Source organism: Indicator indicator, chromosome 26 (assembly GCF_027791375.1).
Source record: "Indicator indicator isolate 239-I01 chromosome 26, UM_Iind_1.1, whole genome shotgun sequence".
NCBI classification, from domain to species: Eukaryota; Metazoa; Chordata; class Aves; order Piciformes; family Indicatoridae; genus Indicator; species Indicator indicator.
In genome coordinates, this window is record NC_072035.1 from 2602627 (window position 1) to 2627318 (window position 24692).

At 41.4% G+C, this 24692-nt stretch overlaps 1 protein-coding gene across 1 annotated transcript in view; it reads left to right on the forward strand.

Moving 5' to 3' along the window:
- The window catches only part of LOC128975786 (septin-2), a 40322-nt gene continuing 15630 nt past the window's right edge, over positions 1-24692 (forward strand). The window contains exons 1-11 of the mRNA XM_054392820.1: positions 1-62; positions 5638-5690; positions 6747-6846; positions 8663-8749; positions 9873-9996; positions 14352-14486; positions 14954-15071; positions 19240-19341; positions 20567-20712; positions 21850-21933; positions 22895-22952. Coding sequence (XP_054248795.1) covers positions 5664-5690; positions 6747-6846; positions 8663-8749; positions 9873-9996; positions 14352-14486; positions 14954-15071; positions 19240-19341; positions 20567-20712; positions 21850-21933; positions 22895-22952 — 981 coding nt within the window. The 5' untranslated portion in view covers positions 1-62; positions 5638-5663. The remainder of the gene's footprint in view (positions 63-5637; positions 5691-6746; positions 6847-8662; positions 8750-9872; positions 9997-14351; positions 14487-14953; positions 15072-19239; positions 19342-20566; positions 20713-21849; positions 21934-22894; positions 22953-24692) is intronic.

The following is a 24692-nucleotide window of genomic DNA, read 5'->3' on the forward strand; positions in this document are numbered from 1 at the left end:
GGTAGGAGGTGGCAGATTGCGGCCTGTCAGCCAGGCACCGGCGGAAGCGGCTGTAGGCTCAGGTAAGCGCCGGAGGCCGGGCCGCCTCCTCTGGCTGGTGGGTGGGCACCTCCACCCCGCACACCACTGCATCTGGTCACTGTGCGCGCCTGCTCGGCTCCGTCCTGCCCTGCCCCGCCCTGCTCATCCTGCAGCCCCCCGCGGGGCGGTGGTACGGGTTCGGTTCCGGTCCGGCCGGGGCTCTGGATCTCACCAGCGGATGCGTGTGCTTCGTGCACGGGCCCAGCGGCCTGGCGCTAGCCTCCCTCCTCTGCCCAGAAACAAGATTTTGAAGCTGTTTTATGAGGAGGGGAGAAGCATATCGGGGTAGAAGCCCTCAAACCCCACAGTCGGGTCGTGGCCCGCTGTAGGCACACCTCTATTTGTTGGTAAAGCAAGCCATGCGTTACACTTGAGATGTGGACAGGACTTCCCTGCTGCTGGGCTCTGCCCGGCATGCTGCAGCCGGAGATGCGAGGCGAGGATGGAACAGGAAGTTCTGCCTCCATGGGGCATTCCTCGGATGTTTTAAAAATTGCAACACCAAGCGTGGCCAAGAGCTAGGGACCAGGGCATGCTGCAGGAGAAATGCAGAGATCTGGCTGTAGATGGATCAAGTAATTTTACCTTTTTTATTTTAAGTCTTAAATTATTATTTACATGCAGGGTAGAGACTTCATGGTATCATGGGATTTAAGCATGATTTGGAAGTGATTCTAAATGCTAATTATCAATGTTTGCTGTGCATTGCCAGTATGTCCACAGTTATAGTTAAGCTTCATGGATGTGAGGTAGAGCTGCCTATGAGTGCCTGATGAGTGATCATGGATAATATGTTTAACTTTTTAATTAAAAAAAAAAATCACCCCTGGTTTTCATGATTACAGGTATGGTTTAAAGTATTTTTCTTTGCTACAGTAACTCTGGGAAAATACTGTCAAAAGCTGCTTGTGGAGGTAGCATGCCACTAAAACTGATCATTAATATGAACGGTAGCATTGCCTTCTGTGTGTTGTGAAGTGACATCACTCACTGAGATAACAGTAAGAAAGGAAGTTGTCTAATAAGTTAACACTAAAACTGAACAAATACAATATGTAGGATTAGCCCTCTAGATCTATGCATTGCATTTTCTAAGCCTTTTAAGAACAGTGCTCATATATTCTTCTTTCTTACTTGTTTAGGTGTTGCCTCTTTTGCTGTGCATGTGTGCTGCTAAGTCACAAAAAAGTTGAACATTTTGATGCACAGTGATGCCCTCCCAGGAATAATTTGTGTGGTGTGTCACTGGTTCATTATACATTATCAAAACGAAGTCTTGGAAACTTACGAATGCTGTGACATAGACTTAAGTTTGGTCTGTATGCAAATGCCTTAGTTGGGTTGTTGCATTTGCTCCTAAATGCTGTCTCTGGTTTAAGTGGTGCAGTCGTTATCTAAATAAGAGTAACACAGAAATGTTAGTCTGTAAAAAGGATTCCTTCAGCTGGTAACATCTGTTTCTACTGAGGAAAATGGAATCATCTGGGATTGTTGGTATAGAGGAAGTGACATAGCTCCCTGGCAGCTTCTGGGAGGGGATTTCCAACCACAGAGGTGAGGACTGGCTACAAACAAAGGATGATACAGAGAACAGGCTCTGCTGAACCTTTTGTTGTTTGGTGAAATTGGGTGACTCATACAATTTTGATAGCATAACCTACCGGAAGAAATGTTAACTGCTTAATATTTGAATACCCCCATATCCAGTCTGCAATACAGCAAACTTAATTTTCACATAACTTCTCTGTTTGTCTGTATGCAAGACACCTGGAGAAGTTTTGTTAAAAATGTTATGTGCCTCAATACCTAGATAATTCTATTCGAGTTTTTGTAGTTCTTGTGAGAAACCACAAATATTGGTATTTTACTCACATATTCTGTCTGTGTTTCTCTGTCTGCTTTAAGTCTGAAAATGTGACTCTATGTTGTTGAGACCATTTCCAGCACTTTAGTGCTGTCTGTGGTTACCTATTTGGTTATTAAATACTTTAAAAGAAGTATCAGAGTTCTGGAATCACAGATCAAAAGAAAGAGGCCTCATTTGATAAATCAAGAGGTCTATTCTGCTTGTAGAGATAGTTGTTAGGGTCAGGCTGAAGGGATTATTTAAAATATGTTAATATCCTTATATGGAAACACTCTTTTTCTTTGTGCTAGTTCCTATTGAGAAGCTCCCAGTCTGCCTGTTCCTAGCAGTTTACTTCTCACATCCTGACAGGAACAAAGGAAATGACCCATTTTCCTTCCCCTCTCTTTCTCTCTCACTGGAATACTGTTCTTAGCAGAAGATGGTAGGATGCCATGTTCCAGGCCTCTGCATTTGTAGAGGAGGTGGCTGTAGCTGTATTTGGTGGTAATCTATTCCCTTCAGTTGCCAAACAGTAGTGTTTAGAATAGGGATTTGGTGGGATCTGAAAGGGAACTTGGTTATCCATTGTTCAAAAACTGATTTTGTCATTTCTATACTGCAGCACAGTGTCCCTATTTTTCTGCCAGACCTCCTAAATGGGGCTCACAGTTATTTACAAAAAAGGTTTCACTGCTTTTTTTCAACTTAATGCAATTGGATCTTAACTCTTCCTTTCTCTTTGACATATTTTGTATGTGCTGCTTTGCTTATCTCATAATGACTGAAATTTGCCTTTGAAAAGTTAAAGAATACTGAACAGCTGTGGCTTGCTCTGTTTTTCATTACAATTTCTAGATGTGAGACTATCCAGAGCGTTGTCAGACAATCATCTTCAGTTTGTTTTAATGTTTGAGTCAGTTGTACGCAGACCGATTTCAGCAGTCACTGATGCATGGTGTAGCCTGGTTCATGGATAAGATATCACTTACAGCAGTGCTGTAAGTGCTGCAGTAATTTGGAGCTGCGAGAAGATGCAGCAGAATATTTTGCTAATTTTAAAGTTGTGATCTATAATGATAAAGTCTTCAGGAAAGTGGCTTATGGTCATCTGTGGAAGTTGGTTAAGTGAATAATTTTCTAGGGAACCTCATGAGGGCAGTATTATGAACTGCAAAATGTGTTGAGGCTGAGCACCTGAGGATTTGTTTGTACTTCAGTGCCTTATTTGGGTGTTGTGGAACAGCAGTTTTATGGGGGCTTCTTTTGGTGTGTTAGGCTATTTCTGTTTAACAAAATACGGTGGGAAATAGCTAACTGGATGCTCGTACACAGAGATTCAAGCATGCACTGCACACAGAATCACACAGAGAATGTTAGGGGTTGGGAGGGACCTCGAAAGATCATCCAGTCCAATCCCCTGCCAGAGCAGGATCACCTAGGGCACATCACACAGGAACACATCCAGGAAGGTTTTGAATGTCTCCAGAGAAGGAGAATCCACAGCCTCTCTGGGTAGCCTGCTCCAGGGCTCTGACACCCTCACAGTGAAAAAGCTTTTCCTTATGTTCACATGGAACCTCCTCTGCTCCAGCTTGCACCCATTACCCCTTGTCCTATCTTCATATCTTTATAAACACAAATGAGGTCACCCCTCAGTCTCTGCTTCTCCAAACTGAAGAGGCCCAGCTCCCTCAGTGTTTTCTCATAAAGGAGATGTTCCACTCCCTTCAGGATTTTTGTGGCTCTGCATTGGATTCTTTCAAGCAGTTCCATAAGGTCCTTCTTGAACTGAGGGGCTCAGAACTGGACAGGCAGTCATGATACGATCAGAGCATCTGACCTGCAGCAACTTTTCAGTCTGAGTAAGACACAAGGTGAATGTTTGTCCAGTAAGAAACAGGCTTTGTAGATTATTTGTGGAATGGTTTATTATAAATGCGGTATTTTACGAGCTGACAGGCTAATTTTGAAGCCAGATGTGTCATAACCAGTTGACAACTTTGATTCTTCTGCTTTTTAATCAAGTGACTTGGCTATGATGGATGTGACAGTGCAGTCATTTTAAAGCAGAAGTAATTAGAGAATTTACTATACATGTTGAAATCAGAATTGTTCTCCCTTCTCACCTCTAACTATAGGCAGCTCTCTGGGTGGCTTCTCATCTAGCATTACTGTGAGGTCAGAAACTCTTCTCTGTGTTAGTACCCAAACTGATAATTTGCAAACTTCTTTAAACCCTTGAATGATGTTGCCAATTTTTATAGGCAAGGTGGCCACAGAGGTTTCCAAACACAGAAACAAGATGTGGATAGAGTAATGAGTTACATCTGTCAGTGGGGCTGTGACTGTCTTTAAGGATCTGTGACACTGGTTGGTGGAACACTGGAATGGCCCTTGCATATTGGTCAAAGAAAAATAAGCTCTGTTTTTTTCAAACCCATTCTTAAGGGATGTTTCCCAGGCTGTTTTGAGGAATACCCAATTAGAGGCTGTCAGAAAATGGTTAGGATCAGGGCCTCCCTGTTTTCCAGGCAGTGGATGTACTAGGCTTTCATTAGCAAGCAAATGAACTGGGTATGGGGATAAAAGTAGTTGGAGGAAAAAACCTAAACCTTTCCTGGCTTATAGGGTAGCTGATGTCTGCACAGCTGCCAGGTTTTGAGATGCCTGCTTCAGGGCAAGTGAAATGCCATGTGAGCTGAGGACATACTTTCTTTAAAAGTCCCAAGCTGCAATTATGCTAACTGACTTTTCTTTTAGTCCAAAGCTTTAGTATGTCTGTGCTAGGATTTGACTGTCAAACTGCTGGTGTCAGAAGCTGGCCTGTATCCTGCTAAAACAAGTCCTGCTACCCAACAGGAAAGGATTTCTGTCTGAAAACACAGGTGCCTGCAGAGGTCACTTCCCTGCTTTCCCAGGCCAAGAGCGGCATTGTCAACAAACCAAGCTGTGAAGTGCTCCTGCCACTTCAGAGTTTCCTGTCAGTGCTCTGTGGCCACACTAAATGAAAGGCCTCACTATTGCTGTGATAACTAATCTATAGCACAACTAACATCCTTAAGGGAAAAGATAAGGGCTTGCCAAAAGCCAGCTGTTCTGGGTGTCTGAAACTAATCTTTTTGATAGTCCTTAAGAGCAGGGTGAATTTTTATATCCAGCCTGGGTTAGCCAGGTGCTGAGTTCTGCAATGTTTGGTGTGGTGTTCGCATTCAGTACTTTGAAGTGACTGAAAATAATCATAGAACGGTTTGGGTTGGAAGGGACCTTCAAAGGTCATCTAGTCCAACTCCGCTGCAGTCAGCAGGGCCATCCTCCACTAGATCACATTGCTCAGAGCCTTGTGGAGCCTCATCTTGAATATCTCCAGGGATGGGGCCCCAACCTGATGCAGTGTGCCACCCCCCTCATGGTGCAGAACATGTTGCTAACATCCAATCTAAAGCTCTCCTTTCAAATCATCGCCCCTCATCCTATCCCTACAGGTTGTTGGAAACAGGAGCCTTCTGGTAGCCCTCTTCAGGTACTGGAAGGCTGCTATTAGGTCTCCTAGGAGCCTCTCTTCTCCAGGCTGAACAACCCCAGCTCCCTGTGTGACATTTCATTCTGCTAGAATAAAATGTTATTATTTTGTGTGATATAGAAGTTCCAGATTAATACAAATGTAGTCTCTAAGTCAACTAATATGCACTGTGGATTTTATTTTCCAGTGTCTGAAACTTGGGAGTGACGAAACATGTCTCAGTCAGGCGAAAAAGTGAAGGTAAAGAGATGGCTACATAGCCAAAATTTTGTTTAGAACCTATCTGACTTCTGGAAAAACCTCTTGGCTTTGCTGAAGTGATGAAATAGTGAAGAAATGATACCTGGTTTCTTCAGATGTGTTTCTTGAACTGTTAAGTGGTAACAGAGCTTCCATGTGGTTTTAGTGTCGGGGATTGGGATGTTTGCCAAGCATTCAGTGTTTACAGTGGTGCCTTCACCTAGGGAAGTGGCGTTTGATAAACCTTCTTTTCTAATGGTTTTGCCCATCTGGGTGAGTTTTAAAAGGATGGTTAGCAAATAACAAATTGCCTTTTAAGTTATTTCACCTCTATCCCCCCCTGCCCTGCCCCACTGGAAGTATGGCATTGCATAAAAACTGTTCTCATCATAAACTCATTATGCAGGAAAGATTTGGTTCCAGCTAGCTCATAGGTCCCTAAATCAAATGTCTGACATTCTTGTTTAGGCTCCTACTAGGTTTTCAGTCAGTTGATAAGAAATGGTCAAGCAGACTGCCCTTTTTATAGCCCAAATCTCTTTGATAAGTTTTCCAGGCACACTTCTTTTTCCTGCTTTTGTGTTAGAAGTCAAACATTGTGAAGACAGGTGAAGAACTCAACAAGCAGAAGACAGATCTCTGTGTGATTGTTTCTTGGTAATCTGCATGTTACTATACAACATTCCTCTTTCTCTACAGATGAGTTGATGCATTATTTTTATTGAAGATAGCAGGAGAAGGTACCAGATTTGAACAGTTTACAGTTTAAGATTAACAATACTGTGTTCTTGCAAGCTTGCAGATTTTTTTTTTTAATTCAAGTCCAGACTTTTGTGTAGCTTAAGGTACTTATCAGATTTCTATTTAGAGATCAGCCTGCTTGGTGAATGGCCTGCTTCAAGGTCTGCCTTGCTGGAGCAGCAAAACATGGTTTCATTATTTTTCCATGTGCTTTGTATACCTCTGCACTTCATTGTATAGAATCAACTGAACTCTGCTTCAACTTTTTAGGGGGAAGGGGATCTCATTTATACTCAACTTTTGTTCTCTTGGCAGTTTTCCGACTCAGCGGGCTATGTGGGGTTCGCTAATCTGCCCAACCAGGTTCACAGGAAATCTGTGAAGAAGGGCTTTGAATTTACGTTGATGGTGGTTGGTAAGTGATTTAAGTGTTTTTGAGTGTTAAATAACAGCTATTTTTTTTTTCCACATAGGCATGCTTGTCTTCCTATTTAGCCAGGGACTGTTAAAAGAAAGATCTTTGAACACTCTCTCATTAAATCTCTTACTATTTTTTTCATGTTTGGTAAGAGGGAGTGTTTGTAGTGATTAAAGATGATGATTTTGAGCCAGCAGGACATTCTTGTGTTCCTGACTCATCATCAGATGGAAGAGATAGTTGCTTAATCTGTCTTTGACTCCTGTTTCCCCACTGAAGGCATGAGTGCACATGGTGAATATCATGCTGTTGAAATGATGCTGCTATTCTTGGGTTTTCTGCTGTTCTGTGCTGACTCACTCTGGTATTTTATCATTAAACTTTTAATTTGCCTGTTCTGTGAATGAACACCTTTGATGGAAAGTCCTTTAGGCACAAAGGCTGTTTTCAGTGACATGTTGAATTATGCTTTCATTGACTCAATTTAATGTCATACAAGTGCAAAAGGAGTCCACAGTAGTCTCACCTTTTTGAGTAGTTACCTTGGAATGATGTGCTATTGAAAAATGAAAATGAGAAGAGATGCATGACCCTGCTGCTTTATCTCTGTGCTTCTTAGTACCAGTTGAGATTATCTGGTGACAGAGTGCTCAGCAGAGTCTGTAAAATAAATAGGTAATTTATGATAAGTTTAGTATCTCTTAGTTTTTAATGATAAATACAGATAACTTCATCATCTCTGAGGCTGGGTTAGTAGCATCTAACATGACCAATTGTTCTAAACTCTGATTCCTTGGCTTACTTAAAGTGACTTTTTGAAATTCAGATTTAGTAATTACATTTGTTACATTATTAGAGTCATAGAATCATTCAGGTTGGAAAAGACCTTTAAGATCATTGAGTCCAACCATAACCCAACTACCATAGCTACTAAACTAGATAATGAAACACCACTTCTGCAGCTTCTTGGACACCTCCAGGGATGGTGACTCCACCACTTCCCTGTGCAGCCTGTTCCAATCCTTTACCATTCCCTCATTAAAGAAATTTTTCATAATATCCAGCCTAAACCTCCCCTGGCACAAATAAAACCCATTTCCTCTCATCCTGTCACTGGTTACTTGGGAGAAGAGGCCAACAGCAGCCTCATTGAAGCCTTTCAGGCAGTTGTAGAGAGCAATGATATCTCCCCTCCAGACTAAACAACCCCAGCTCCCTCAGCTGCTCCTCATTATGACACCCTCCAAACCCCCCCACCAGCCTTGTTGCTCTTCTCTGGACATGATTTTCTGTTCCGTGTTTCATGAGATGTGTCCTAACTGTAAGGGTGCAAAGCTCACATACTAGTTTGGAATCACTTTATTCATTCTCCTTCCTAACAGTGGCAGGTTCAATCTCTGCCTTAGGAAAACCTTAAAGTTCCCAGAAATTTTCAACAGGAGAGTTAAAGCTCCTGATTTTGTAAGTTTAAATGAACAAGCAGCAGCTTTTATTTCCCTGAAGTAACCTAACTATCTCTAGATCTGTAGTCAAAGTGCTGTATAACCTTTCAGCTTTTATTGTGAAATCTGTTAGAGTAAACTTAGCATTTTCATGTAACATTTATAAAAACAGTAGAGGCTTGTTTTTCCTGTGGATTTTAAATTGCTTAGCTGAACCTTTGATGTTTTTTTATCTCAAAAACTAGGGTGGATCCTGATGAACAAATTATTTTTCCTCCATAATGTAGGCTTGGGGAAAGAGGCTATTCTTCAAAAAGCCTGGAGTAAAAAGGTGTATATGCTTAATAACATGAATTTTGTTTATTTTGTAGGGGAGTCTGGCTTGGGAAAATCCACATTAATTAACAGTCTGTTCTTGACTGATCTTTATCCAGAACGTTATATTCCTGGAGCTGCAGGTAAATGTGCTTTTGCAGTTCTGCTGTGAAATTTAATGTTCTTTCAGTTAATGTTGCTTAGTTCTGATAACTTCACCCATGAGACCCTTTCTTTGTGCTGCCTAGGTGCATTTTAATTTTCCAAATTATTTTTTAATTTATATTTCCTTTCAAAGGGTCAGCTTTTGTTGCTTATTCCTAAATTCTTATTAAAAACCAACCCCCCAAACCTTTTAGTTTGGTTTAGTTTAGTTCAGCATATGGACCTCAGTCTCCAATCCTCCATTTCCTCTGATATTTTTTTTCCTGTAGAATCATAGAATGGCTCAGGTTGGAAGGGACCTTAGAGATCATCTACTCCAACCTCCCCGTCATGGGCAGGGACACCTCTCAGCTAGACTTGGCTGCTCAATGTCTCATCCAACCTGGCCCTGAACACCCCCAGGGAGGAGCCATCCACAGCCTCCCTGGGCAACCTGTTTCAGAGTCTCACCACCTTTGTACTGAAGAACTTCTCCCTAAGCTCCAGTCTAACCCTCCTCTCTCTCAGCTTGAAACCTTTCCCCCTTGTCTAGACAATGTCATGAAAAGTCCCTCTGCAGCCTTCCTGTGGGATCCCTTCGGGTGTTGAAAGGCAGCTCTAAGGTCCCTGCAGAGTCTTCTCTTCCCTAGGCTGAACAAGCCCAGCTCCCTCAGTCTGTCCTCATAGCAGAGGTGCTCCAGTTCTTGAACCATCTTTGTGGCCCTCCTCTGGACTTGCTCCAACAGATCTGTGTCCTTCTTATGCTGGGGACACCAGACCTGGATGCAGTGTTTGAAGGGCAGAATAACCTCCCTTGCCCTGCTGGCCACATTCTTGATGCAGCCTAGGACAGAGTTGCCTTCTGGGCTGCATGAGTGCACTGCTGGCTCCTGTTGAGCTTCTCAATCAATACACCAAACAATCAATACTCACAACATTGCTTCTTGTTTATGTACAGAAATGTGGTGTTCAGTTTTCACTACCTATCTTGGTTTTGATCTTTAAAATATTTTAACGTCATGTTGGTTACAATCCATTTTAGATTGCATTTCCTGCTCTGTTGCTCTGTGCTGCATGGGTTTCTGATAGGCATAACAACAATGCAAACGTTGTTTATTTTAGAGAAAATAGAGAGAACAGTTCAGATTGAAGCTTCTACAGTAGAGATCGAGGAGCGAGGGGTGAAACTGCGCCTAACGGTAGTCGACACACCAGGATATGGAGATGCCATTAACAGCCAGGACTGGTATGTGTGGAAATGCTTTGCTTGACGGAGTTTCTGTCTTAAACACTGCTCTGGTGTCTGACTCTGAACTGAAGTGCTTCAGCTGGTGATCTGTGGATAACTTTGATGCACTAAAAGGACGCAACATGTTCATCATTATTCTTAACGTTAATGCAGCATTTTCTTCAATTCATGGTAGAGGATTTTTTTCTGAGTCCTTGCAGTTAAACACAATCTTCTAAACACATGTTCTGGGTGCTCGTCTTCATATCATCAGTGGCATTTAGTTTAGGTGAGCTTTCAAGGCAGAGTTTCTGTTGTAATTGTTGTTGCCTAAACTATACATCTCTAGTAGAACTGTGCTACTTTGTGTAACTTCCTGCTTCAATTTTCTAAAGTTTTTAGAAAGCTTTTTAAAGTTTTTAGAAGGTTTGGTTAGTGGCCTCCAGGCTGTCTGTCATTCTCCCCCCAAATCAATGGCCTGTTCTCCAGTAAGCTTGTCTGTGACAACTGCAAACAGTTTATCTCCATAGCTGCTCTGATGGAATCATATCATAGAATAGCTTAGGTTGGAAGGGACCTCAGAGATCATCTGCTCTGACCTCCCCGCCATGGGCAGGGACACCTCTCAACTAGACTTGGCTGCTCAAGGCCTCATCCAGCCTGGCCTTGAACAACCCCAGGAAGGAAGCATCCACAACCTCCCTGGGCAACCTATTGCAGAGTCTCAGCACCCTCATACTGAAGAACTTCTTCCTCAGCTCCAGTCTAACCCTGTTCTCCCTCAGCTTCAAACCATTCCCCTTTGTCCTATTCCCCTTCTGAGGAGGTGAACAGCTGATAAAGTAAACCCTTGTAATGCTGGTAGAATCTTTTATGATCTTTTCTTGACAGAATGGAGTGTTCTGAAGAACATTGTTATCAGACATGGTATTTCTCCTCTTTCTATGGTGTTCAGTAGAAACACAGGCAGTGAAGTTCTATGATACACTAAATGAAAGTTTGAAAGTGAAGCTGTAATGGGATTTTTATTTTCCTCCCACTTTTCCTATTTTATGAAGTTAAAAATAGTCAAACTTTTAGACTTAGCACTAAGGCATCTTTCTGGACTGCAGCATGGTCTTGCTTATTTTGTGCACTGTTGACCAGAGCTTCCTTCCGCTGGAGCTAAGAGCTCTGCAGCCTGTCTATTGTCTTACGTAGAGCTCTTCCTGTTGATTGTGTTCTAATGCCCTTTGTTTATTCTCTTAAGATGTTTCTTACAGACTTCTGTGTCCAGATTTTTCCCCTTTCTTTTTGAAGGCTTGCTGAACAGTCATTCCATGGTGATTCAGACCCAGCAGAACAATTTACTGGTTTATACTTTGTTTTCTGTGACAAATCTTAATCATCCAAATGTGTCACTGGAACAGATAGTACTTATATACTACACAATGAAAAGGTACACTTAGTTTTGTCTCTAGTCCCATTTTCTTGTGTCACATAAAAAGACTTTGAGCCTTGGTGAGTGCAATTTTGACTAAGGCTGTCAGCTTTTACAGGATGTGGTAGGGACTTGGATGGATAGACTCTTTGTTCCAAACTGCAGGCATGATGAACACAGTGCAGTTACCTTCCTTCCTTGTTATGGCAGAGGAAGCAGTACGTTTGTGTTCTTGAACTTCTGTTTGTTCAGGAGCATCTGCTGCAAGAGTGGTTAACCATTAGATGGGGCTGGTCTTGACCCAAGTTTTTATGAAGCACTATTTTGGGGTGAAGCTGCGGTTTGTGCAGACTACCTGGCTTTCAGACTTAGGAATTTTACTGTGGTTGTTTTTCAATAGAGCTAAATAAAACTGGTACCATGTCTCCAGGAAGCAATAGTTGCTGATGCTGTTTCAAATATCTTTCTCCTGAGTAGGCTTCCCAATGGCTCTTGGCTTCTGTCTTTTCATTGATGACCAAGTTTGATTTTCAAGGACAGGAACTGGAGTCAGTTTTATGTATTTTCTGTCAAAAAGTGCTAGTAAGGATTGTCTGTTGTCAGGAGTTTGTCCAGTTAACTACAGTGATAATCTTTCAGATTTTATGAGAAGCTTCAGCTAGCTGGAATTCTGTGTTCTAGAATCAAACTACACCTAGGAATGCTCTTGGCATCAGCTTAGGTGTGTGTTTCGAGAAGCAAAATCTGTTCTGATGGGATGTTTAAAGGATAGAATGGCTTCTTAAGGACGTGGTAAAATGCTGTGGTAAAATAATGGAACAGGCTGCCCAGGGATATGGTTGAGGCCCCGTCCCTGGAGACATTCAAGATCAAAATCAGTGTGGCCCTAGGCAGCCTGGTCTAATTAGAGATGTCCCTTCTGACTTCAGGGAGGGTTGGACAAGATGACATTTGAGAGTCCCTTCCAACTCAATGGAATCTGTGAATCTGTGACATTGGGATCATTAGAGAAGTGTGTTCTTAGGTAACCTTCCACCAGGCAAAAGAAAGACTCTAAGGAGAAATGAGAAAGAAATTTGCTTCACACACATTTGGGATCCATTGTGGCATCAAAGGGGTGGCTGACAAAACCAGTACAGATTAACTTGATATTGCTGATCATGAGCCTCATTTCACTGTGGCGCAGTGTCTCAGGTCATTCTTTGATGACTACTTTCTATCTGCTGCTAACTGTCTTTTATTTACTGGCTTATGTTAAGTTGCATTTTGTGGATTTTGGCAGCCTGGTAATGCTGTTCATTTTCCCCCAGTTGCTTAAATGCAATGGTTGTGTTGTTTGCTGTTACAATACAGGATCTCTCTTAAGTAATGATAGCGCAGTGGTGTAAGCCAGGTGTTTCCCGGAAGCTAGGAGGTACAGGACACTAATGCCATATTTATAGGGAAAATTATAGCTGCTAGAACTAGGAAACTGCATGTAAACTAATTGAATTTCCAGGGAAATGTGTAATAGTTGCTTTCCCATTGTTTGTGCTTCATTTGTGTTCTAATACTTGTATGTCTTCAGTCTCATTACCTTTCACCAGCTGAGAGTATTTAAGATCAACAGGAAGGTAAACCATGCTGTCCTTTTCCACCAGGTATTAAAGTGCTAGTTCTTAAATACGTGAGCCAACCTAAGGCTCAATAAATGCTATGTTTTGCTGTTTCATATTCTGCAGTATGGCTTGGAATGGTGCAAGTCTTTCAAAGATATCAATGTGTGTATATATATATTCTGCTATGGACTTTTCCCCCATAGGTACAAAAGCTTACTCAGCTTTTGAAAATCAAGTTCCCTCCAGGATCTCTTCCATCATTTTTGTTACTGGATTTCGTTGTCTTCATTGCAGCCACGCAGCCCAGGGTTGAACTTCCCTGCATATCACTGCATTTGCCACCATTCTATGTGTTCATTTTCTAGTTTACTAACCTTTTTTTGTGTTCTCTTTTCTGTTGCCTCCTTAAATTAGTCAAATTTGCACTTTCTCAACAACAGAAATAATATTTTTTCATATTAAGTTTCCGGCTTGGTTTTTCCCTCAAGTAGTTTAAGATCTGTTCATGAGACAAAATCATCTGCCTAATCTTATCTTCATCAGTGTGTTTATTTCCCTTCCCCTGCAGTACTTATTATAAAGTGTCCTTTTATATTAATGTTGTTTGCAGGTGTGTACATGCTCTGGAATATCTTAAAACAATCTTCTTAGTAATGCATTGTGTTTTTCTCCTCTCTCTCGTCACTGCTCTTTGGATCTGATTATGTGATCAAATTTTGTGCCTCTTCTCTGGAGGGCATTTTTAAAATTGCCTTGAACTAAGTAGGAATTATTTTTCTTTGCCAACAGAAAAGGATTCTGTAAGGTAACAAAAATAGCTTAATAAATCATGTGATACTTTAGTGCATGACTTGCAAATGTATTTGTACTTAATTCAAACAGACTGGAATACCAGAATTTTCATAGGTCAGGGTTGTAAATCAAGAGGATATCCAGGATATGTCACTTGTCAGCTAGCTGAGAAACAAATCCTTGCCCCCTACCCCCAGAGAAAGAAAAAAAAAAAAAAAAAGGCAGAAAAATCCTCAATTTTCTGTTCCTGTCTGCGTTGTCTTAGCACTGGATGTTTTTTTTCCAAGCTTGCACTTGAACTTTTTATCCAGTGGACAGGGTAGCACTTGAAAGTAGCTCTAAGCGTAAACAGACACTTGGTGGTTGCTATGAAAATATCTTTTTGCATTATCAAAATGCTTTTCCTCAGTAGTTGACACAATGCTAGGAAGTGAAACTTTTTGTAACAGAAGTGTCCTTAAGTGTGATTCTCCTCCTTCTGATCTTATGTTTTCATAATTCTTTTTAAAATGTTTTAAAGCTGATCTAAGATGCCTTTCTTTCTTTCCTGCTCCATACCACAGCTTCAAAACAATTATCCAGTACATTGACAACCAGTTTGAAAGGTACCTTCATGATGAGAGTGGTCTGAACAGACGTCACATTATAGACAACAGAGTCCATTGCTGCTTTTACTTCATCTCTCCCTTTGGGCATGGGTAAGAAAATCTCTTGAGCTGTTGTGTTCTGGGGTGTTGTATCCTGTTCTTAAGTCTAATCATTACTTGAATTGGAAACTTAACTTTAATGCTGATTGAGTTCCTTCTCACACTGTCAGCCAATGCCATTAAACTGGACTTTGGGAATGAATGCTAATTTTTTTCCTTTTTGACATTTTGAAGCAGTCAGAACGATATTATTTATTACTCAGAAACATAACAGCTTTGTAATGTCCATAATACTCAATTTATCTAGAGTGACAGTTTTAATTGCAGTTCAACCTTTACACAATCAAACTGATGAGCAAGTGCTCTGACTTACTGTATTCTGGAAATATGGTTTATGTAGATACTTGCAATAAATAATTCGTAATGCGTTTGATCTGGTAGAAAAACCCTTTGTTTTCTTTTTGTTTTCTTTTCTTCCTCCTTATCCCTCCTCCCTTCTTTTTTCTACTTCTTGGCAGACTGAAACCTTTAGATGTAGAATTCATGAAGGCTCTGCATGGAAAAGTCAACATTGTCCCTGTGATTGCCAAGGCTGATACGCTGACGCTGAAGGAGAGAGAAAGGCTGAAGAGAAGAGTAGGTCTAACACTTGATCATGGGAACAGTGCAATCCATACAATGTTAAAGCCAAATACAAAGTAAATTCTAACTGAAGAGGGATGATTGGTATTGGTCAAGGACCTAATCTTTGGGAATTGTGAAGTGGGAAATCTTCAGAGAAGTGTAATGTGCTTTACCAGTTATGCTGCTGAGAATCTGGCCATTCTTGACTTCATCTATCTTAGCAAGCAGTGCAGCCCAATAGAGCAGGTGTTGAGCAGAAGGGTTTGTAAAGAGGGCTCAAATCAGCCTGGAAGGCAGGTAGTGCAGCTGTAAATCAGACCACTTCTGATGTAGTCCACTGTTCTGAATGCCCATTAGCGGTGGAGAGTGCATTAGATGTGTTCTGAGAGTGTATCTTTAGGTTTGGCTTCACCCCAGGGGGCTGGAACATCTCTGCTATAAGGACAGGCTGAGGGAGCTGGGGGTGTTCAGCCTGGAGAAAAGAAGGTTCCAAGGAGACCTAATAGCAAGCTTCAAGTACGTGAAAGGGGCCACAGGAAGGCTGCTGAGGGCCTGTTTGCAAAGGCCTGCAGGGATAGGACAAGGTGCAATGGTTTGAAATTAGAGAAGAGGAAATTTAGATTGGATCTTAGGAACAGGTTCCTTCTCATGAGGGTGGTAGAAAGCTAGAGTAGGTTGCCCAGGGAGGGAGTTGTTGCCCCATCCCTGGAGATATTCCAGGTCAGACTTGAAAAGGCTCTGAGCAACCTGATCTAGTGGAGGATGTCTCTGCTGACTGCAGGGGGTTGGACTAGAAGACTTTTGGAGGTCCCTTCCAACCTGGTCTATGCTGTGATTCTATGTTCACTTCTGTGTGTTAACAGCAGATTTTAGCTAAAACATGGCAGTAGTACAAGCAAGCTTGTGTCCCAATGTGAATTGTGAATTGCTTGCTTTGAGGTACCGTGATGCTAGATTGAGTGTTTATGATGCATGCTTATTGTGGAAGAAGGAGAAGAATGCCAGTTTACATACTCTGTGATGAAGAGGTTAATTTATAGGTAACCTCTCTTGACCATATCTAGTGCTTAATCATATCTGGCTTTTTTCTCTTTTGAGCAGAATTACCTTTAATTAACTAATCTTTAAGACTGGACTTGACTTAAATATATGGGCAGCACATTTATGTCTTGGCTAAATATAACAAGATGAATGCACTTCTGCTGCAGTCTAAGGGAGTGGTTAGGAAACAGGTAAACAAGTGATTATTTTTGTACTGCTGGCAAAGGTCACTATACAATCTGAGTTTATACTAAGTCAAATGTATCATGTAGTTCCAAAGCTTTGAAAGTCTACCTACTGTATATTGTTCTAACTCAAAGCATCTTGGCTGACAGAATCTCTAATCAAGAGTAAGAATCAAAATCCTGCTTTGCTGACGCAGCTTGAACTCTTTTTTTTTTTTTTTTTTTTTTTTTTTTTAAATGTTTCTGCCATTTGGCCAAAGTAAAATGTTTTTGTTTTGCTGCTTTGGACCTAAGCAGCAAGTTTGTGGAGGTTGCAAAGGAAACCCAGCTTGGAGCAATTCCTGTTTGGTCTTTCTGGAATTCAGAGTTATTTTTTTGAAACTCTTGAGTGGGAAGAAATGCAAGGCAGTTTCACAAGCTGTGCCATGCAAGGCTGCTAAGGAAACCTGATCAAAAGAATGACTTCATGAGAGGAGAAACTAATATTTTGACTTTTCTTTTTTTTTTTTTTTTTAATTTCCCATGGGAAGGCTAATCTTTAGGAACACAGAATCCTCTGAGGCCAATAAGATTCAGATTTGAAGAAGCAAAATGCTGTTTCATTGTTAGGACCATAAAATACAGTTTGTTTTTATTGCAATTCTTTTTCCTTTCAGGAAAGCACTAGGTTGAACAGCTGTAATATATTATTCTAGCACCCCTTGTTGCTGGCTTTCCCGTTATTGTTTCACTTGCATTTTATCTGGAAGATCTCAGCCAGGTTCAATGTGGCTTCTTGTTTCATGCAGCTACTTAAAGGCATCGCACTGCAGCGCTGCCACACCTATTCCAGCTGTGCAGCTTCTGTTGTCATCTGAGGACAATTTAGTTATCTCCCATTTTGCCAAAGTAGCAACAATGTGCATGGATTTCAGTTGTGTGAAAGTGGCTGTTGGTTGCTTACTGGCCACACTGATTCCCAAATTTCTTTATTTTCAAAGTGTTGCTGGCTGTGTAGTTGGAGGTTCATAACATCTAATTCCTTGTGCACGCGTGTGTGAGTGTGGGGGATGTTTATCTACCTGGCAGGAAAGCCTGTAATGGGAATAGCTGTGCTTCATGCATGCTCATTCCTTTTCTGATGGGCTGAAGGATTGTTTTATTTTTAAACAGCTGTTTAATCACCCCCTGCTTGGGCAGGTTTTACTTACATTTTAGCTATTGGTCACAATCACAACAGACAATCAAGGAACCCAACAGTATTGTCATAGAATGGTTTCGGTTGGAAGGGAGCTCCAAAGGTCTTGTAGTCCAACATCCCTGCAGTCAGCAGAGACATCCTCCACTAGATCAGGTTGCTCAGAGCCTTGTTGAGCCTGACCCTGAATATCTCCAGGGATGGGACCTCAACTACCTACCTGGGCAATCTGTGTCAGTATTTCACCACCCTCATGGTGCAGAACTTGTTGCTAACATCCAATCTGAATCTTTTCTACTGTAATTTCAAACCATTGCCCCTTGTCCTATTCCTGCAGGCCTTTGCAAACAGGACCTCTGCAGCTTTCTTGTAGGACCCCTTCAGGTCCTGGAAGGCTGCTATTAGGTCTCCTCGGAACCTTCCTTTCTCCAGGCTGAACAACCCCAGCTCCCTCAGCCTGTCCTCGTGGCAGAGATCTTCCAATACCCTGGTATTTTTTGTGGCACTTCTCTGAACTCATTGAGACCTCTCATCTATTTGAAGTCTGGTTGTATTTGTATTATCAAGTTAAGGTCCAGTTACATGTCTAGTAATGGCAGCACAATTCCTTACATTGGCTTTTCTGAGTGATTTGGTGATTCTTCAACCCCTCCCACCCCTTGATTTTGGCCAGACTTTGTCTACCATGAGTTCATCACTGCAGCAGTGCTGCTGTGTGCCTTGTGTTGGTTGTTGCAACTAGTTAGGAAATACTAGTTTAGGGGGTTTGCACAGTTAACCTTGTTCTGTTGATACCTCCAAGATCCCTTTGAAGAGAGTTACTGTGGAACCTCAGGGTTCTTCATGCTCTCCTCATACCACCACTCTTTCTTCAGTGAGAAGTGCGGTTGGTAGGGTTTTTGACTTAAATATTTCTAATAGCATGGCAGTAGGAGCATTCCTTTCAGCTTTGAAGAAAGGATTGACTTGTACCGCCTTTTGAAACTGCCAAAAGCCTGGAATTACGCTGGCTGCTTACCCCTGTAGTGATTTCATTAGGAAAAGAATGTGTAGAAGAATAAAGATTTGTTTTGGTTGTTAACCTCAGACGTTAATGACAATAAACACAACTGTTTCTGGATCTTTTTTCTCTTCATGGATGGTTTTTCTCATAGTGGATTTTGAATTACTTTCTCCAGTTGAAGTGAATAACAAGTTTTTGTCTTTTTGATTCAAGAGATAATAGACACTGTCCTTTCAAGTTCTGTACATATCAAATAGAGGAACATACACTCTGACATGAGCTGCATGGCTTTGATGCTGTAACTAAGAAAACACTTCTCCAAATTCATTGCTTTTACTTAATTATTTTTTCATGCTAACTTCACTTTGATTTGGTCTGCTGCTCTATTATGCTTCACATAAATCTTTGGGGGTTTTTAGAAGTTATTTACTTGCTATGTGCTCTAAACAAACACGTTTATCTTTTGTGCCTTATAACAATCATAGAATCATAGCATTGGTTGGAAAAGACCTCTGAGATAGAGTCCAACCATTGACCTAACACCACCATGGCCACTAAACCATGTCCCCAGGTTCCATGTCCACACCTTTCTTGAACTCCTCCAGGGATGGTGACTCTACCACCTCCCTGGGCAGCTCTTTCCAGTGCCTGACCACTCTTGCAGGAAAGAAATTGTTCCTTATGTCCATCCTAAACCTTCCCTGGTGCAATTTAACTTTAATTTCTTCAATGAAATAAGAATTTATTGTTTTTCCTTTTTTTTGTAAACTTCAGGTTCTGGATGAGATTTCTGAGCATGGAATTAGGATTTATCAGCTCCCTGACGCAGATTCAGATGAAGATGAGGAGTTTAAAGAGCAAACCAGAGTTCTGAAGGCAAGTTTCACTGTTCATTTATTATTTTGCTGCAGCAATTCTTCAACCTTACCATATGCTTAAAGATGCTTTATTCCTTTATAATGTGTTGAAAATTCAAGAGTTTTTTGGATGTTGACTCCCAGTTATGATCCTTTTTATTCCAGTCTCTGCTTCCTCAGAGTTCCAAATGTAGTGTTGTAACTTTCTCCTCTTTTTTCTTTTAAATGTAAGGAGTTCTTCACTGAGAACTGGGATTTACACTCTTGTTTTCTGACTCAAGCCTTTTAATGTGTGAGCAAAGAGAGGGAACGTGTTTATTATGGCTACCATACTAATTAACAATTTTCCTCTTGTTAGAACGGATAATAAAGGTTTTACTGAAGTAATTTCCTCCTCGTGCTGTGACAATTGCAAAGGTGCTTGAAGAATGTATCTGAAATTCTCTCTAGCTGCTTTAATCTGTATCTAAAGTATGTTTCTGTTGGCTGTTTTCCATGCATGATATGATGTCAGATGACACATTATGCCCAAACTGTACTTCAACAACAGTCAAGTGTTCCTAAAGCAAAGCGTCATTTCCTTTTCTGCCTCTGTTGAGACAAACTGATCCTAACAAAGCTGCAGGTGTTGTACGTGAGATACTGCATTGCCTGGAACAGCTTCTGGTGCTTTTCTGATGTGGGACTGGACCACCTCTCCCCTGAAGACAGGCTGAAAGAATTGGGGCTGCTCAGCCTGGAGAACAGAAGGGTCTGGGGAGACCACAGAGCTACATTTCAATATCTAAAGGGGACTTACAGGAAGGCTGGGGAGAGACTATTCAGAAGGGCCTGAGTGGTAGGATGAGGGGCAATGGTTTGAAATTGGAGCAGGGGGGATATAGGGTGGACATAAGGAAGAAGTTCTTCACAGTGAGAGGGGTGAAATACTGGAACAGGTTGCCCAGGGATGTGGTTGAGGCCCTGTCCCTGGAGACATTCAAGATCAGACTGGATGTGTCCCTGGGCAGCCTGCTCTAGTTAGAAGTGTCCCTGCTGACTCTAGGTTGGTTGGACAAGATGATCTGTGAGGGTCCCTTGCAACCCTGTGGAAGGGTTTTAGTAGAATGCATTTCTCAGCATTTCTTTTCCATCTTGCTGTCGCTCAGAAGTTTTTGTGCTTTCTCTAAAAGAAAAACAAAACAAACCACAAAAGTAACCAGTCAAAAATCAAACCATAACTTGTTTTGCTCTGTCTCAACTAGGCTAGCATCCCCTTTGCTGTTATTGGATCCAATCAACTTATTGAGGTGAAAGGGAAAAAAATCAGAGGCCGTCTGTATCCCTGGGGAGTTGTTGAAGTCGAAAATCCAGAGCACAACGATTTCCTTAAACTGCGCACAATGCTGGTGTGAGTAATGGTCAAGCTATCCCATCCTCTGCTGGCATCACCCTGCAGTGATGAGAGGCTTCCAACAGCATGAAGTCCTGAATCAAAAATCAGCTCTGATGACAGTGGAGTGACTTTTAGCCCCCTGTAGCTGGTTTTGCTGCTGTAATCCTCCAATTTCTGACTTGAGATGATGTTTTCTTTATTTCACGTTGCCATATATGTGCCAGCTTTTGTGCCTTATGTGAACTGAATTGATGGCTTTAGATATAAAGTGAGGTGTTCTTATAGAGCAGTGGGTAGGGCAGAGATGCTTTTAAAATACTGCTCCAAGTGATTGATTAAACTGTGAAAAAAATTTTGAAGGCAAAGCTCAGTTTTTGCAGAAGTGTAGGAAATCCTGTTAAATATGGTACCCATCAGTTTATGATTTTAGCAGATACAGATGATCTGCCCATGTAGACACTTTGGAGTAATTTTTCTGCCTTGCTTGCTGCCTGCCTGCCTTGCTTGCTTGGTGTTTGGGTTTTTTTGTTTATTCTGTTTTGTTTTGTTTGATGTTTCTTTGTTTGTGTGGCTTTTTGTGTTTTGTGTGTGTTTCATTTGCATGTTGGTGGCATGTTCATATTTTTGTTTGTTTGGATTTTTTTTTTTGTTGCTGCTGTTCAATGACGTCTTGCTAATGTTGGAAATGGATTTCTGTTGGGTAGTTCTGATTTCAGTGTCTCCTGGGCAGGGATTGCCCTCTGCTGGTCTTTGGTAGCAAGCATTCTTTCCCTCCTTTCCTCCTCCCCTTTCCAGTTGTCAGTGTCAGCTGTTCCCTGAGCCAAGGAGCTCCACCTAGTTCTCAGTTATAAACCATACTTGACAGCACTTAAGAGTCAAAAAATACTTTAGGAATGAAAGTATCATTCTGAGTAACTGTCTTCACAAGGTTACTTTGGGTCTTTGAAGAATATAGATGAGGGGACACTTAAGTATGAATTCAAGACTAGTAAACTTGAAAGCAACACTCTGACATTAGCTTTATGGCAGTCTTAGTCTGTAATGATTATTTGGCCAGTAAACACATCCTTTATAAAAGCAGAAGGTAAAGGAGTGTTTTTCTTCCCTTTGAAAAGAAGGACAAAGTGTTCATTAGCTTTTTGCATCTTCCAGAACACACATGCAGGACCTGCAGGAGGTGACCCAGGATTTGCACTATGAGAACTTCCGTTCAGAGAGGCTAAAACGAACTGGCAAGTAAGTTTGTGTGAGTGTGTGTCCCTTTGAGCTCTGCTGCTTGGGAGTATCTTCTTTTCCACTGGGACCCTGGACTTCCTCTTCCTCCTGACTAATTCCACCTGTAACTAGATATTTCTCATGAGATTTGAATCTGGAATTACTGAAATTAGTATGAACCTCCTTCTTGAAGAGATCTAGTGATGTGATGTGCTTACAAGCAGCTATTCTTGGGAGTTTTATCCCTTCCCTTTTCTCTTAATTGATGTGTGCATAAAGAAGTAGTGAGCTGGAAGCAAGATAGATTTTTGTTTAATGATGTCTACTTGGAAGAAATAAACTCTGGGCACATTTAAGTAGTCTCCAGCCTGTCTGGTTAGGTAGGGTGTTGCTTCTCTAGTTATTGCAGGGCTGCCATGGTGGCTGTTTACTTGCTCTTTCATATGAAGGTAGAGAAATTTAGACCAACCAAGTTTTTGATAATGTATGTGAGGGGTTTTGTGGTGGGTTGGTTCAAGTTTTTTTGGTGAGGTTTCTTTCCTTGGCAACTTAATGCAAAAAAATCTACATCTGCTTGTTCTGCATTTTTTTTTTGATAGTAACTTACTCTTGTCCTGATTTTGCTTGTTCTTTAAGTATTCAGCCAAGTATTCTGACCTTGAGGAAGAAAAGAATGGTTGAATTTTTTTGTACCATATATAGACAGTGGAGGGAGGCTCTTGATTAGAGTAAATGGAAAAAAAATCTCCATAGCAGTAAAGAAATTTAATTTTAAGAAACAGAATGAACGAGGAGTCTATGAGGTAAAGAAGTATTTTACAAAAGGAAAGCATGGGTTTAAGAGTGTCCTAATTTCCCCTCCATGGAAGCATGCAGAGTTTCTTCTTGTTGTTACATTAGTTAAGTACGAGCTGCTTGACTATGTTCTTGAAGATTTTTACTTCTGTATCTTACACCATCAATGCATTCTTGTGTTTAATAGGCCTGTTGAAGAAGAAGTGGTGGATAAGGATAGAATCCTCCAGCAGAAAGAGGCTGAGGTAAGAGAGATCTTCTAAAACAGTAAGATGCTGTGTTCCAGTTTCAGTATTCTACATCAGCTGCTGCATACGGAGTATAAGACTGAAGTTGTGAAAAATGACAGACCTCATCTGAACACACAAATTGCTCACATAAAGTGTGCTGTTTGTAGTCACTTGCATGCTGTGGGTGGTCTCTTGTTTGTAGGCAGGATATTTATCACTTTGTATGCTAATTTTCCAAAAAAATAGCTGCTATTTTTAGGTATTGAAATCAATCTATGCCAGCAGGTCTAGAGAGGGGAGTCTTCCTCTTTACTCTGCTTCTGTGAGACCCCACCTTGAATACTGCATCCAGTTCTGGTGTCCCCATCATAAAAGTGACACAGAGCTGTTGGAGCAAGTCTAGAGGAAGGCCACAAAGATGATCCAAGGGCTGGAGCCCCTCTGCTATGAGGACAGGCTGAGTGATCTGGGCTTGTTCAGCATAGAGAAGACTCTGGGGGGACCTTATTGCTGCATTCCAACACCTGAAGGGATCCTACAGGAAGGCTGCAGAGGGACCTTTCATGACGTTGTGTAGAGACAGGACAAGGGGGAATGGTTTGAAGCTGAAGAAGAGCAGGTTTAGATTGGATCTTGGGAAGAAGCTCTTCAGTACAAGGGTAGTGAGACTCTGAATAGGCTGCCCAGGGACGCTGTGGATGCTTCCTCCCTAGTGGTGTTCAAGGCCAGATCGGATGAGGCCTTGAGCAGCTGAGTCTGGTTGAGTGGTGCCCCCTGCCCATGGTGGGTAGGTTGGAGCAGATGATCTCTGAGGTCCCTTCCAACCTAAGCCATTCTAAAATTCTATGTTATCCTGCTTTAAACCTTTGGGTAGGCTGATGGTCTGATGTCATCTCAGGCGTGCGTTACTTACTGCAAGCATTTACCAGGCAATTTCTTCTTAGGTCTTGTGACTGTGGAGCAGTAAAATGTTGTTGAGTCCTAAAAATCCAATTATATAATGAATGTGCATTTTTTTGCAACTCAATCTTGTCTTGCAGCCAAATTGATAATATTTCTGTTGTACCAGTCAACGTAGAGATTTGGTATTTTCAATCTCTGATTTCTGACTCTGGTTTCAGGACTAGGCCTTTTTACTTCACATTTTAATGTTAATGTTCAAAAGATTCAAAGATTTTTTAGCCTAGTATTTAAATTCAAGCATTACACTGCTGATGCTGATGTCTGCCTGTGTTATGAAAGCTAAGACTTGCTGCTAGCTGGAAAATGATATTTTTGATGTTTATCCTTCTTTTAGCCAACTCATCTTGGCTCCAAGTCCACAAACGGAGGAAGGCGTGATTTAAAAGATCAATGCATATATGCAGTGATTGGGAGTAAGAAATAAAAAAACCCACAAGCACCTCTGTGTATTTTTGAGGTAAAAGATTCAGGCTCCCATAGTTGGAAATTTTTGTAGTGTAGTCACTTAGATCGGTGCATTTCCTTTTTCCTTTATAGAATCCATATTTAAAAACAGCTAACCCTGGTTAGCTGTTGGCTCACACGGGCATGTTGACAGAAATAGCAAAAGATTTTCCTAAAGGAAGTGCAGAAGCGGCAGGTTATCACCATAACTAGTAGTTAATAATATGGATTACTGGAGATTAGATCAGCTGCATCTTTAACATTGCATAACTTCATTTCAGCAACATAAGCAGACTTGGTGGCCAGGTACTTCGGAGAGTGGAACTCCTGCAAGTATTCTGTACACAA